We start from the raw sequence: 15,607 nt of genomic DNA, 5'->3' as shown, positions 1-15,607 counted from the left end.
GGTATTGTATTTCTCATTGTCCGTGACTCATTGTCGATTTTTCGATCCTCAGTTCAGTTATCAGGGCGGCTAAAATGTTGTTTTTTCGATAACAGTCCTACATAGCTCTAAAGCAAAACTGGCAAGTATCTTAACTAATCTTGAGATTCTAAAGACAATAAATATCAAGTATTTTGAGTAAAATGCGAAGTAGTCTATACCATCTCAACCAAAGACTAAAGAGCCAAGGTGTCAATTTGATAATAACGTCATTTTGACAATGTCATTGCTCCCACAAAACTAGTGTTGCCAAATTTAATTACGCGCTCGTAAACAGACTAGCTTATTAATTCTCTTTCTAGTCTTATACCTCTGAACCCTGAGTCCCTGTGCTTTCTGGGTGAAGGATTTTCATTAAACTTTTAATTTAACTTAATTAGACTTTTCATAGCATAGTTACTACGATAAATATTTGTATTACGATATTATAGCACCGAATTGCTTAACTGCAGTTTCTGAAAGAATAGAATATAATTCAACCGACCATTGTTGCCCAATTTCAAGTTCAAAGGCTGGCAGTACAGGCCGCTACGCTCTTCTTCGACAATAACAACAAAATCAACAAGTTCTTAATACTCGAAATTCTGCAACAAAACAACAAGAAATGGAAAAAAAGACATCAATTACGAAATTTGACATAAATGGAAAGCCTTATTACGTAAAAGTTATATGGAAACCGAATGAAAATGACTTGTTTCAAATAAAAATATTCGACTGTGATACAACATGGTCAGGACGATATTCTCACGAATTTGCCACTAAATATAGAGAACGGTACGACGAGACCGAAGACAACTATTATGAAGATGTCAAGAAAGCTCTCACGAAACAACCAGGCTTTCGGTACAGCCTAGATATTGATTTAGAAGATAAAAATTCTGCTAAATTCAGCTGGAAAAAGGTATTTCCAGATGCAGTGTTATTACACGGTTCTGTGCCCATACATATTAACGAAGAGAAAGAATCAAAGGACGTGTTAATAGACTTTTTAATGGCTGAAAACAGTGACCTGCAGAGCATGGTAGATAGTCTAAATTTAAAAAATAAAGAACTCACTCGTGATTTAGACAAATGTAGGCTAGACTTGGACAAGTTTGTGGACATTAAGACTTCTTTAGAAACAAGCCTTTATGGTAAATTTGTTCAGCTTTTGAATGCAAAGAAAAGAAGAATTCAGACGTTAGAAGAGAGTTTGACAAAAATTTCAAAGACAAATAAAGATAGGATTGTTGATGAACTAGATTGATTGTATTACTTTCCTAATAACTATTATAATATTATTATTAGTTTCACCACATAAAACTTCTCTTCCCATAGGTGCTTAAAGTGATTACTCAATATCATAATACAATTCTGTTACAGAAGCATAACTGAAAGAAAAAATATACAAATGTCTTATAAAGATAATTATACTAAGTATGTATTCACTTGCAGAGCAAATACTAATATGGCTTTACCCAAATAAATAGCTGAAAGTAATAGTCATTTGAAATAGACAACACAAATTAACATGAACACATGTTTTGCTTTAGAATGTCTGATGTTTTGGCAAAGGTTACACTGAAAATATAATGAGTGTTCATATTAATTCCTGTAGTCTATGAAATAATAAACATTTAATTTGGAATGTTAAATAAATCATTTTTATATAATGTTGCAAATTACTGTTTTTATACTGAGGATTTAGTAAAAATATTTAAAATTACTTTTGTGGTATATCTCAAACATTAAATCCATGTTATGAAATAAAATTTATAATTTTTCATGTGTTTGTTTGATTGTAAAAATGCCTGGGTATTAGTACCAACAATAAAGTCAATCATTGCTACTAGTTAATAAGAGCTGTGTCGACTTGTGTCTAATACAATCAGACTATTATTATTACTGCGAAAGATTGGACGATTGTTTGTTACCTACTCAATCAAGCCAAACTACTAAACAGTTTTTATGAGATTTTTGCACATTGGTTTATCATCGTATATTCTTTACCCTGGCGTTTCTCTTCACACGCGGGAAGTCGCAGGCAGCATCTAGTAGGTTAATAAAAGTCACACAGAAATAATAAATTATTTATTTTCGTAAAAAATCATTGACTGCTTCATATTAAATTGAACTTATTAATAACTTCGTCCGAACAAGGTGATGTACTTGGGCTTTTTGTTGCAAGCGGGGTGAATGCACTTGTCATCGGCAGTCAGCTCGCGCGGCTGTTGGAATGGTATGCAAAGAGACTTGGCCCCCATCGCCGGAGCTTTCACCTCAGTTGTAGGATCATCATCAGTCCTATAAACAAACATAAAATTGGTTACTTTTACAAAAATAACTACTTATAACTACACTACTTTTATAAATAAAGACATCTAGTGCGTACTAAAATCAACCAGTTGTACAATTCCGTGTTGGAATCGAACCCAATATTTATATCAATTGATGAGCGAGGGAATTTTTAAGCAATTAAATAAAATAAAAATTTCTTAAAAGTTACGGAATCCCTTAAGGTGATAAGGATCTTTGTTTTGACACATTTGCTACAAGAAAAGAAAAAAAATGTAATAAGCGCTAGCTCGAGGAAGTATATAAAATAGTTACCTAGCACTGTCGTTCTTGATGCTGTCCTCGCAAGGGATATCTCCACAGAAGGGTGCCATGAGGATGTGCTTGCGCTCCAGAGCGTCGGTGAAGTCTTCCCACTTCGTAACCAGGGACACTCTCGCGTCACGGTCCTTCACCGCCCTGGGAGAGAAATATCATGATTTTAAAATCTGCCTAAATATCGGGTTATTTCTGCACTCAATTATGTTGTATAATTGAGGCTTATACTCAGTTGTAATATTATTCTGCGCAGTTTATACCAAAACAAACATTGCATTTAAAATGTTTAAGAAACGTCTAATTTTATCAAACGTCTTATGTAACAAAATATTGAAAATATACAATAATACAATGTATAATAATATCTATGACTAACTTAAGATACTTTACTTCGGCATGTTGCAAGCTGGTTCAATACAATACACTTACCCCCGTTTTCTGAGTACATTTATCGGTAGTTTATCTATTCAATAGCGTTTTTTTATATGAATTTTAAGGCTATTGAATAGATAAACAACTGTTAAATGTATCTCAGAAACCGGGGGTTAGCCAAACATATGATTGTTTAACCATCCTTTAGTCAACTGCTTTGAAATAAGATAAGAGTAGGTTTTTCTACTAACCTAGCCAACATTTCCTGGTGGATGAGCTCCAGCTGTTCCAGTAGCAGTCTCCCGGCGTCAGCGCGCTTGAGCGTGAGCTTGTCGCCCGACACGCGCTTCACGGCCACCACCTCGCCGCGGGCGATGTCTTTAGGACCCAGCTCTACACGCAGTGGGACACCCTGTGCGAATAAATAGATTAGATATGACGTATTGGAAAAGTATGTTTATTTCGGTACTATTTTGTATCCTGAATCACACCAACAACATTAAATTTGTGCCCATGTGCGGTCAATCAAAACCGACATATTACAGGCTACTTAACAGCGTTTAGTTGTCTAACATATTGACTATGTCAGTCTAACCAAACTACTACTCTTGAGTAAGTAGTAGTTCTCAATATTCTGAAGAGTTATAAATCAGTAGCGTGCCTAGCACACCGTTTACTGAGCTGTCTGTAAATTTTATTTTTTTCTACTAATCGCAAAATCTGCATTACTAAGTCAATTCCTCTTTCATCAATGCAATAACACTTACATCACAGCTCTCTGCCAGGCACTATCACTTTTATAACATGAAACTAAAAAATAAAGTTTATGGTACATACCTTCAACTCCCAATGATTGAACTTCCAGCCAGGCGAGTAGTTGTCCCTGTAATCTCCTTCAGCCCTGATGCCAGCATCAATGAGGTCGTTGACGAGCGCCCGGCACGAGTCCATGAGACTCTTGCGTTCTTCCTGTGAGCTGGAGGCGGTGACGCCGCACGGCACCACGATGGCCTGGATGTCGGCCACGCGGGGGGGGAGCACTAGGCCCTTGTCGTCGCCGTGCACTAAGATCATTACACCTGGAGGACAATAGTATTAAGTAGTGTGACAATGATTTAGAAAATATTCAGAAAGTACATTATTTATTTTGATGCAAGCACGTAGGACGAAATGATCAATATGCAAGTAATGTGCAAATATTCATTTTATATCCTTCTAACTGATATTCGGCTACGCCGGCCAGTTTCAGTAGCCCGATTCTCGCTATTATCGAGTATGGACAATCAAAAACTACCCAAGGATAAAAAATGTATGGCAATCTGATTAGCGCCACTAGCGGACGTGCGTCGCGTCGTAGAAACAAATTTTGCAATACATTTTAAATGTCAAACTCTCGAAACTTGATGGTTCTGATGGTATAGAATCGTGCTACAGAACAAAATCTTGACAAAAAACTCAATAACGACTTTTTGGCCCAACCCGGAATCGAATAACACAGCAAAAAGTACTTTAGTATTTGTATTTCTTACCAATAGTCCTGGTGGTAATTCCCCAAGAGTTCTGATACACGTAGTTCTTCTCGTGCGTGTCGGGGTCGTCGTACACGATCTCGAACATCTTGGAGAAGTTCTGACCCAAGTGGTGGCTTGTAGCTGCCTGCAGAATGCGGATAAATAGGGTTAATAAACATTTATTACAATTTTTTTTTCCTTGAGAGAATAATTTAAAAGTAAAACTCGATTTTGAATAACTTCAGAAATGAGCAAGGACTAAAAAATTGAGTAGAAGAGAGTATCATAACAATAAAAATCCTTCTAACATTTAATTGAGACTTACTTAAATTACACTCTTTAAAAAAAAAGACAAACATTATTCTTAAAAAATCCTGTGGAATCTGCGACAAAACGTCAAGCATTTTCAGGTAAAATGCGTGTTTGCATTAATTCTCGTATTGTCTGCATTAATTCTCGTATTCTACAATATAATATAACAAACATTTTGTTTACTGTTTTATCATATGTAGAGCAAATGTAAATACATAATAATTTTATAAGGTACCTGTATACCCCTGCCGCTAGCGGGTATGTACCCTTCCACCGTGGTGGTGTACTCGCTGCCCGCGAACTTCTCCTTCTCAGTCTTGCGTCCCTTCACCACTGGTACAGCCAACAACTCTTCATATACGCGCGCGTACAAATCTAAAACAATTAATGTTTATATTATTGATAAAGTATTATTTTGTAGAACGTTATGCTTACATATTTGTCGAGAAAGTTTATCGTAAAATATAGTTTATAAATTGTTTTACGCCAATGAAATCATTTTAAAAATAATTTTAAACGATCTCCTTTGTAGAAGCCAAAAATAATGTATGAGGCAATGCAAAAGTATATTTTTCCCGCATCTTATTGAACCAGTGGCGTAGCAAAGGGGGGGGCGGCGGGGGCGGTCCGCACCGGGTGTCACCTTTTTTGGGGTGACACCCACCAGGTCTCTAAACTTTAAGAACAATGTAAAAACAAAAAAAAATAAAACCAAATTTTCTTTTTCTGGCTTAGTTATTATTGTGTTTTGTTATTTCTTCAATATCATAAATAATAAATGATACATGTCCTAAAACACAAAATAATAAAAAATAAATAATATAAAAATGATTGCTTTTTACTTTCGACGGGGACCCCATCATGGGGTGTCACCACCAACTTCCGCACCGGGTGCCAGCCAAGGTAGCTACGCCACTGTATTGAACATCTAATGGAACCGGTCTTGATGTAATTTAGCAAGCAATCGTTTACAGCAACCTACTAGAAAATTATATTATAAGCTGGTCAATAGCTAATTTCATCAATAGCTAATACTTTCTTACATTGCCCGTTTTACATACGCTTCAAATCAATAACGTTGTCTATTATTTACTTTCATAATGAACATAAAAGCAGTGTATGTACCTAATATCTGCAGCACTTCCTCGGCGGCCTCCTCCTTGAGCCGGAAGGCGGTGTGTCCCTCCTGCCACAGGAACTCGCGAGTACGCAGGAATGGCTGCGGCTGCTTGAACTCCCACCTCTGTACCGACATACATACAGTTTATGTATATTGTGAACAAATATGTTTATGAAGCTTGGATGCTTTATGATCTCATGAAATACTATGTTAGATTAAAAATATAAGGGACATTTTTCCTTTATTCATATAGTTTTAGAACATAAGTACTTACGAACCGTTTTTAAATTTATTTAAGTGTAAATCAAAATAAGCTTCCTAAGTCTACCTAACCCATTTAGACAAAATTGGTTTATGTAGTATTGCGCCAGGAGGAGCATTATATTCGAAGATAATCTGTAGTGAGTACTATAAACCTCAGAGAAATGTCTTTAAATGGCAGACGTAAACGTACAAATATAACGAATAAAAGAATGTGTATTTACCACAACGTTGTTCCACTGGTTGAGCTTGAAGGGCAGGTCGCGGTGGCTCTGGATCCACTTGCTGTAGGCGGGGTACATGACGGTCTCGGACGTGGGGCGGATGGCGATGTGCTCGCTGAGCTCGGACGAGCCCGAGTGCGTCACCCACGCCACCTCGGGCGCGAAGTCCGCGATGTGCTCCTTCTCGCGCTCTAACGCCGCCTGGATACAACACATATTTTTAAAATCCATTAATGTTCTACCAGCCTTGCCCAGCAGGCAAGGGCCTCCCCCCAGAAATAGGGAAGCCTTGAATCCATCATGCTTAAAATCTTGCACATTAAGTTACTTTACATTAAAGAAATTATCATTGAGTATAGGGGCCGGTTTCAATATAAACGAATAGAAAAATGTGTTATTATTTATTAAATTTGACAAACATCTGCAAGTTAACCAATAGCGCTCAACTTGGCCAGTTGAAGTATCTAATACTATGATACGGTATAGACAAAAATTACTTGTTATTATTTTTCCTTAAATATAACTCGATTTTATTGCTTACTGCTATGAAAAAATCACAATAACAGTAAATCGATGATCCTACTGTAGCCGTAGCCAAAAAAATGTTGTGTACATACCTTAGAGACAAAGATTGGGAAGTATCCATCCTTGACGCCAAGCTTACGGAACTCAGCTGTGAGGAAGTTGCGGATCCTGTCCCAGATGCTGTACGACCACGGGCGCAGGATGTAGCACCCCGAGATGTCGTAGTAGTCTATCATCTCGGCTGTTCACAATATTAATATTTCAATACAGTAAAAAAAACATATAAACAATCATGAGTGTGTATTTGTACATAAGTGTGTGTATGAGTGAATTTTAGTATTATTTAAAGAACTGTCTAAGTCAAATTGTTAAATAGAATTAAATAAGTAATATATTTATGTACTAAACAAATCAAGATAAATTTGGTTTGTATTTAAAGATTGGGACCAGAATTTTCAATTCTTCGTTCTATATAAATAACGAGATATATTAGTTTAAAAAAAGAAATCGTACTTACACTTAGTAATAACTTGTGTGTACCATTCTGGTAGATCGGTGTCCTTGCTGGCTTCAAGACCTAACCGGGTCACTTTCTTTACTCCCGACGATGACTCCTCTTTGGCTGGCTTCGGTGACTGTGGAAACCAAAATATTATATTAGTAAAATTATATTCATTTTTATATTATATATAATATATAATTTCAATGTAAATATTGTTAAAAAATAAAGTAATTGGTTCGTAAAACTTTTGTTATGTGATTAAATACACTCCATGCTATATATACAGTTAAAGTACCTGATATCAATTTGATGTGCCAATGGACTTAAAAGATAGATTAAAAAATTGCTGCTATTTTTTACAATTTTATGGCCTTATTCATTAAATGGTGTAGGTACAAATCATTGTAAGGATCTAGGATATATTGAATAAAATAAAAGGATTATAAATTTACATATTATTATGCATCAGGTATAGATAATTAAATAATACTAGGCACTAAACCAATAAAAATATAATTATGACTGAATTAATAATAACGAAACATGTTTTGAAAACATTGTATCTCACAATTATCAATCATATAAGTATTTAAACAGAATTGCAAATAAAAATAACATATATATTATAATTGACTATATTAATAATTTTACTAATAAATGTCGTGAACACTCTATAAGTAATACAGTGTTTCTTTTTCACTAATATGCTATATAGTTTCCTAATTGATAACACTGCATAACAAATCAAAACTTACACGACGTTTATTAATAAAACAGTAACAAATAAATATCTAATAACATTATCTTCAACTAACCGGTTCTTTCTTATCTTTCTTAGCCTCCTTCTTAGCCTCCTTGGGCTTGTCCTTCTTTTCTGCCTTAGGCTTGGGGTCGCGCGGCTGTACGGGCGGCGCGAACGCCGTGCCCGTCTCCGCTTGGTACTGAGCCTTCAGTTCCAGAAGCTTCTTCACTTCTGCGTCTACTTGAGCCTGAGAGAAAGAATATTAAACTAGTTTATTATACAATGGAGAAGCAAATGGTCGGTTATAATATCTTGATACAATAGGATACGGGAATTGACGGGAACACAGTATGTATTCGCCGTGGTCGCAGGCTGACTCAATGTTAATTCCCGTATCCTATTATGTATTAAACGTGCAATGCGAAAGTTTAAAAGTTATAATCTGGATACACAAGTTGAATTCATGCGGTTGTAATACCATACGATTTATTTTACCACAATTCATGACACGTAATACGTAGGGCTGATATATATTTTTTATAATTTCCGCCAAATTGCAACAGATTGCAATAGATTTCAGAGGTTCATATGACTATCTGTGGTTTTTAACTAGATCGTTCTTAACTGTCGTGATTTTACTTAGATCAAAAGCTACCTGACCATTGCCGCTGTCTTAAAAAACAAAGTACAACAGTACAAGAAATTATGATGTATTCAAAGATAAACATAGTTGTTCTTATTACCTTATCAGCCTTCTTAGTCTTGAGCTCTCGCACGAGATCTCCCTGCTTGGTGATGAGTGCGCCGAGCGCGGCCGCCTTGTCCCCCGCGCCGTTCATGCTGGCTGCTGGCTCTTGTGCCGGAGTGGGAGCTGTCGCGTTAGGTGTCCAGTCCGTGCCCGTGATCGCTTTGTATTGAGCTTTTAAGTTTAGCAGGTTCTTTACCTGGGAAGAGAAATATGTGAAATTAAAGATACAAATGCTATACGGTAGTTTAGTTATACGGCTGAGCCAATTAAAAAGGTTAGTTTGGCAAAACATAGTATACGTTATATCTCAAAGAAGAAAAATCTTTATTTTTTTGATATTGAAAAAAAATACGCCGGTGAAATCATGGGCATAACATAAGGCAACAGAGAGCAAATGATTGTCAATAAGCTTACAAAAAAAAGCGAGTTTTATTTGAGTGTGGTCAAAATTTAACGAAAATCTTTGAACTTTTTTAATGTAAGCATGTTGCTTTTCAGCGAATTTAGCTATCTATACTAATCTATACTAATATTATAAAGCTGAAGAGTTTGTTTGTTTGAACGCGCTAATCTCAGAAACTACTGGTCCGATTTGAAAAAATATTTCAGTGTTTGATAGCCCTTTTATCGACGAAGGCTATAGGCTTTATATCATCACGCTACGACCAATAGGAACAGAGTACCAGTAAAAAATGTTACAAAAACGGGGAACATTTTGACCCATTCTCTCTTATGTGACGCATGCGAAGTTGCGCGAGTCAGCTAGTCTTCAATATTTACAGTAGTTTCTTTCCATTACCCATAATTTATGTATAACTTTTATAATAAACATGCATCTAAAGTTAATGATAATTTATTGAAATCCTTTTAATCAAAAGTTAAACACAAATCTCTTACCTCAACATCAATAACAGATTTCTCAGCCTTCTCCGCTTTAGTCTTCCTGACTTTGTCTCCCTGTACCACGATCTGTTTGAGTAGAGTGACTATTTGTTTGTCGTCTGACTGTTTCGTCGGCTGCTGGGGTCCCGGGCTTGATTGTTTGGCGGGAGCTGGGGCCGGTGCTGCACCTGGCTTCCAGTCCTGAGAAAAAATATAGAATAATTAACTATTTTTCTAGGCCTTTTAATCTTTCAATTTGGGAGGGCTAGTAATAAGATATTTTTTTAACCCATGAATGTCCCACTGCTGGGCAAAGCTTCCGAACGAGGAAGGGGTTAGGCTTTGAGTCCACCACACTTGTAAAATGCGGGATGGGGACTTTGCAAACATTAAGTTTTTGAATGACCATTCAGACCTATAACTAATATTCAATTTTCGAGAACACACAGTACTTAGGACCTTCATCAAAAGTAATGACATAAATGATTTAATTATTGTGATCTGCCGAGTGTAAAGCGTGCATCCGGTACTCTCATAAATATGGAAGCTTGAACACGATGAAACAAGCTTTGATTTCAAAGTATACATTTACGTATTTTGCAATGCTGTATTTAATATTTTTCGGTAAATGAACTTATAAAACCACCCATTGTATGAAAGTTCAATGTTTAATTAAACAAACCTGTCCAGTTGCAGCCTTATATTTAGCTTTAAGCTCTAACAGTGTCTTGACAGCTTCGTCAACCTTCGCCTTCTCAGCTTTAGCGGACTTGAGCGAGCGCACCAGGTCTCCTTGCTTCGTGATCTCCTGGTTCAATGAGGAGGCGTCTCCGGAGGCAGCTGGGGCTGGTGCTGGAGTTGAGGGAGCGGGGGTTGCACCTGGCTTCCAGTCCTGAGGAATAAGAGTACGTAAGAAACATAATGTTGATGAATATAAGTGTGTGCACTGATATAGTCATTTCGACGAAACAAATTAGAACTTATCTAGAGGGTTGAATAAAAATAGCATGTTTCTCATGTCTATTATAGCTCATCTAGGTATAGTTATGAATTTAGCTTTATAAGTAGGTACTAAGTACATTATTAGGCATCTGCACCACATATACATACGTAAACGTAACACTTACGTGTACGTTAAGATTGTAACGTAAAAAAAAGATAAAATTTATCACATCACGCATGATCACTAAACAGCTTACAATTTTACATCAAAATGTATGAAATTTGTACCAATTTTAAGGTGAATTGGTTACTAACCTGTCCAGTGGCAGCCTTGTATTTAGCTTTAAGCTCTAACAGAGCCTTGACAGCTTCGTCAACCTTCGCCTTCTCAGCTTTAGCGGACTTGAGCGAGCGCACTAAGTCTCCTTGCTTCGTGATCTCCTGGTTCAATGATGAGGCGTCTCCAGCTGGGCTTGGTGCGGCGGCTGGGGCTGGTGCTGCGCCTGGCTTCCAGTCCTAGAAACGAAAGGAGTAAGGTCAGATTAGGAATGTAAATTTAAAAAAAGTTAGGGTCAGTTTCACAGCTCGTGGATGACGATAATTTATTTAATAGACAAAGTGACAGCAAATCTTTAAAAATCTTCAAAATGCCACTTGAAAACTTTGGCTATAAGTTTAGTTTGTCAGTTTTTGTTTCAACTAGTATTTATTTTAATTTTACGACACATACGTACTTATTCACGCACGCAGTGCACGTTTGGATATTTTACAAAAAATATACGTAATTAAAAACTGATTCTGACCTTTCCTGTCGCAGCCTTGTATTTAGCTTTAAGCTCTAACAAAGCCTTGACAGCTTCGTCGACCTTCGCCTTCTCAGCCTTAGCGGTCTTGAGCGAGCGCACCAGGTCTCCTTGCTTCGTGATCTCTTGGTCTAATGATGAGGCGTCGCCTGAAGGTGCAGGGGTTGCCGCTGGAGCAGCAGCAGCAGGGGCCGCGCCTGGCTTCCAGTCCTAGAGAAAATAGGATAATGACTTTAATTTTCTAAGAATTTTATGGAGACATATACGAGAAAATAAACTTATAATAGTTTTAAATATCCTTTTTAGAAATTTGCCTATTTAAAGTCGAACAGGATGTCCAATTAAGGCCAAATAAAATCGTTTGTGTATCAATTGCATTCACTTTAGATCTGGTCGCGACTTAAACTATAGAATCTATTATCTAATAAAAATCAAAAATTACTGTTTCCTAAAAAAGTAAATACTTTACGGACCATTTCAAATTCATTAAATAAAACAATCTAAAGAACTAAACGAGCTTTTGCATTGGTACGTTTCTCAGATCGTCTATCAAAAATATAACACATCTTCAGAATAATATATATTTCTAACTTACCTGTCCAGTAGCAGCCTTGTATTTAGCCTTAAGCTCTAACAGTGTCTTCACAGCTTCGTCGACCTTCGCCTTCTCAGCTTTAGCGGACTTGAGCGAGCGCACCAGGTCTCCTTGCTTCGTGATCTGATCGTTTAGGTCGGAGGCAGCGGGGGCTGCTGCCGGCGCCGCAGCGGTCTGCTTCGCTGATGCCGCTTGCACTGGTTTTGGCTGTTGAGTAAATTATTTATATTAGGTCTTTTATGGCATGTTCTGCGCTATGTCAGCTTTCGTTGCTATTGTAATTGCAAAACTTTTGCAAGTTACGTGAACTTGCAAAAGTTTATTACAAACAAATTTAAAAAAAAAATGCTTTCGAAGCCTTAACAACGCGCAGTGTTTGCAAATGGATATGATAGGCTTATTTAGACGCGTTGTGTTTAGCTATATTTTGACTGAGCATGTGCATAGATTAATTCAGGAGTAGGATATCCAAGTGGCAGAAATAAACAGCAACTGAAATACTAAAGCCTAACGTATTCTACTCTCTCCTATCCTAATCAAGTCAACCCAGATATTATTTTTTTACGGACGCCTTTCTTTCTCGTTTATACAAAAAAATACGGTTTACTACAACAATTCGATACTATATCTAAAACAAAGCCCAATTTTAATACCGGCAGATTTGTACGATAAGACTATTATAAAATATTGTCTCTTAAGAATTGTGTTAACTGCTATGTATAATAAGATTACGTTGTCGCGTGTATCGATGGGTCATAAAACTATAATACCTACACGATCGAAGATAACACATTACAATATGGACATAATCCGAGATATTCAGACGTGTATGACGTAAGGTATCAATATCAAAGAAATGTATGAACGTGGATGAAACATGGGAATAAAGTATAGACGTATCAATAAATGTATCAATGGTAATTACGCGTAATATTTTCTCAGCTAAGGTACCTATATTACAAAATACCTTAGCTTTGTTGAGTTTTTAATGTCGCACGACATAATCGTTTATTCTTGCAATACTGAATTATAAGTCCTATTTACTGGTACTAAGGGCTAAAACAGCGTGCTAGATACTTAAGAGGATAAACCGCAAAGATCAGGACGATCACCTACCTATAATGTAGCAATTAGTACCTGAATACTCTCTACTATTGTTACTTCTTTTGTTTATTTAAAAAAATAAATCGCCAAATATGTTGCTTAGCGCAAAACTTAAGAACAGCTCAACCAATTCGACTGCTGCTTTTGTAAAATATTGTATTTCAGACACAGGAATAGTTTATATGAAAAAAGGAATTTCGTGAGCTTGAGTTTTACTTATCCAGGATACATAAGTGCGAAGACCTCTGGTTATAAACAGTTTACTTTATCGTAAATCTTTCGAACTCCGAAGCCGGGATCTAAAAATGATAAGTCGGGACTGAAGAGACTTTTATTCCTTGCATACGTTCTTGAGATTAAATAACGGAACTCAAAATGGGCTAAGATGATTCTGATTGATTTATCACAATATGTTACTAAAATTGGTTCATAAAAACAAAATAGGTAACACTATAATATTTTGAGTTCACCAGGAAACGACTTCAAACCTGCACGCATCATTGGCATTTTATAATTATTATTTTATCGTAGTCATACAGCCTATATAATAAAAAAATATAAGCATCCGGTACAACTGACACAATTGCCAACGTAACAACAAAACACACGATGAATGAAACAACACGTTACCAGTGAGCACTTAAAAATAACAAATATTTGAAAACATCTAAATAAACACAAACTTATCACTTACACTCAATAAATTAAATAACAAAAAAGCTAAATAAACCAAAAAACTGTACAACATACGCAATACTAACTTTAAGACTGATGATTTGGCGCGAAACGTGGTCTGACTGTCACTTTCTAAAAAAATCGCGGGAACCGGTCGCGATTACATCTTTAGCCTACATATCCATCGCTGGTTACACATGTGGTTTTGCCTATTGATTTGAATTTAATCGGCGATGTATAACGTCCAGTGTATTTATAATTTAGATTACGGTACTATAAGCGTAGAAATTAGAATGTGACAGGTCAGGTCCACGCGTACCTATTGAAACATTTTGAAACAATAGTATGAAACATGTTTTAAGTTTTTCAATGGCGCGTTTTATAATAAAGATTAGAAATTACACGATTTTGTATCTAGCAACTAAGAAGATTTTTTAACACCAGGCGTTGATATGTGCGTATGGTATTAGTAGGGTAACGTATTCGATTTCCGGTTCGAACAAATTCGTAATTAGAGAATTAGAAATAAATGGGTTTATTGTTAATTACTAGACTCATAACTAGAGGCACTTAACAAAAAACAAGGATAATGACTTGCAAAAAACAAAATTAATTTTACCGACAGGGGAATCAAACCTATACTCAAACAAAATGCTTAGTAACATAACGAAAGAAATACTGTGTCGAATGGGTTGCAGTGCATATTTAGCAAAAACAAATATTAAGTAGGTACCTACATACCTTAGTACTATTAAAAAAAACGCAATAAATTCGTGTCACTACATACGATTGTCACATAACTAAATCATTCATAATTCTTTATTCACATCATGTGAATAAAGAATTATGCGATATGTGAATCACATGTCGCATAATTTTACTTCAAGAAATATAAGTAAATTCCTACAAAAAACTTGAATACTTATGCATGTTGTGATTAAGAAAAAACGCACGGATAATACTGTTATTTAACGGGCTATTTTTAACAAAAAAAATAACACAGGTGGAGCCGCGGGCAGAAGTTTGTCTATAGACTAAAATGTTAAAATATCATGTGATGTCCGAGCTACCCTACCTGATCTCTTTGGTCCAAATTTATTGATTACAGGTTCACCCTTCGAAAGGGGAATTTGCAATTTAATACACACATGAATAGAAAAAAAATAATAATAAGGGGTCAAGTTTGGTCCGCGAACAAAATCCATGGGAGATTGTACCTACCGTATAGGTAACACGAGCCATACAGTTGATCGTTATTGATGTCTGGCTAGCCTCTCGTATAAATGCAGCGTACCAAACTTAAATGATTATAGGTTTTTGTAGTTACGCAATGCGCATTTAAATAAATTGAGGAGATACTTATACCCTACTTTCTTGTAAAGGTAAAGCTTTATTCATTAGATAATATTATCACAGAATAAGTAATAGTACTAATATTATGTACTATCGAACCAACTGATTCATGACCCATTTTGCCGATAATGGAGAATGTTACTAGGTATGCCAAATCGCTTCAAATTTTGACTCAGTAAAGCCTGTACATGTACATGCAAACTAGTTTTTGTTTTAGTCAAAAATACCAAGTAGTTTTTATTTTACAAGCATTCAAAGTTTCGAAAAATATCGAGTCCCGCTAACAGCGTGACGTCATTTTACAC

At 36.1% G+C, this 15,607-nt stretch overlaps 1 protein-coding gene across 6 annotated transcripts in view; it reads right to left on the bottom strand.

Annotated features, from left to right (window-relative positions):
- Window positions 1–2,094: 2,094 nt before the first annotated feature.
- GluProRS (Glutamyl-prolyl-tRNA synthetase) overlaps window positions 2,095–15,607 on the bottom strand; it is a 37,162-nt gene continuing 23,649 nt past the window's right edge. For 3 of the 6 annotated variants that reach the window (XM_076126727.1, XM_076126728.1, XM_076126731.1), the window contains 17 exons: window positions 12,171–12,377; window positions 11,576–11,785; window positions 11,088–11,288; window positions 10,513–10,722; window positions 9,846–10,031; window positions 8,944–9,144; window positions 8,274–8,447; window positions 7,474–7,591; window positions 7,049–7,197; window positions 6,432–6,632; window positions 5,952–6,069; window positions 5,062–5,201; window positions 4,533–4,659; window positions 3,841–4,082; window positions 3,255–3,415; window positions 2,629–2,772; window positions 2,095–2,322 (listed from right to left, as the gene is read on the bottom strand). In XM_076126727.1, coding sequence (XP_075982842.1) covers window positions 2,157–2,322; window positions 2,629–2,772; window positions 3,255–3,415; window positions 3,841–4,082; window positions 4,533–4,659; window positions 5,062–5,201; window positions 5,952–6,069; window positions 6,432–6,632; window positions 7,049–7,197; window positions 7,474–7,591; window positions 8,274–8,447; window positions 8,944–9,144; window positions 9,846–10,031; window positions 10,513–10,722; window positions 11,088–11,288; window positions 11,576–11,785; window positions 12,171–12,377 — 2,955 coding nt within the window. In that variant the 3' untranslated portion in view covers window positions 2,095–2,156. Of the gene's footprint in view, window positions 2,323–2,628; window positions 2,773–3,254; window positions 3,416–3,840; window positions 4,083–4,532; window positions 4,660–5,061; window positions 5,202–5,951; window positions 6,070–6,431; window positions 6,633–7,048; window positions 7,198–7,473; window positions 7,592–8,273; window positions 8,448–8,943; window positions 9,145–9,845; window positions 10,032–10,512; window positions 10,723–11,087; window positions 11,289–11,575; window positions 11,786–12,170; window positions 12,378–13,968; window positions 14,035–15,607 lie in introns of those variants that run through there. The other 3 variants (XM_076126729.1, XM_076126730.1, XM_076126732.1) reach the window with 2 other exon arrangements.

Source organism: Anticarsia gemmatalis, chromosome 19, assembly GCF_050436995.1.
Source record: "Anticarsia gemmatalis isolate Benzon Research Colony breed Stoneville strain chromosome 19, ilAntGemm2 primary, whole genome shotgun sequence".
In the NCBI taxonomy this organism is placed as follows: domain Eukaryota; kingdom Metazoa; phylum Arthropoda; class Insecta; order Lepidoptera; family Erebidae; genus Anticarsia; species Anticarsia gemmatalis.
The sequence above is the reverse complement of the archived record's forward strand: the minus strand, read 5'-3'. Positions and strand labels throughout refer to the sequence as shown.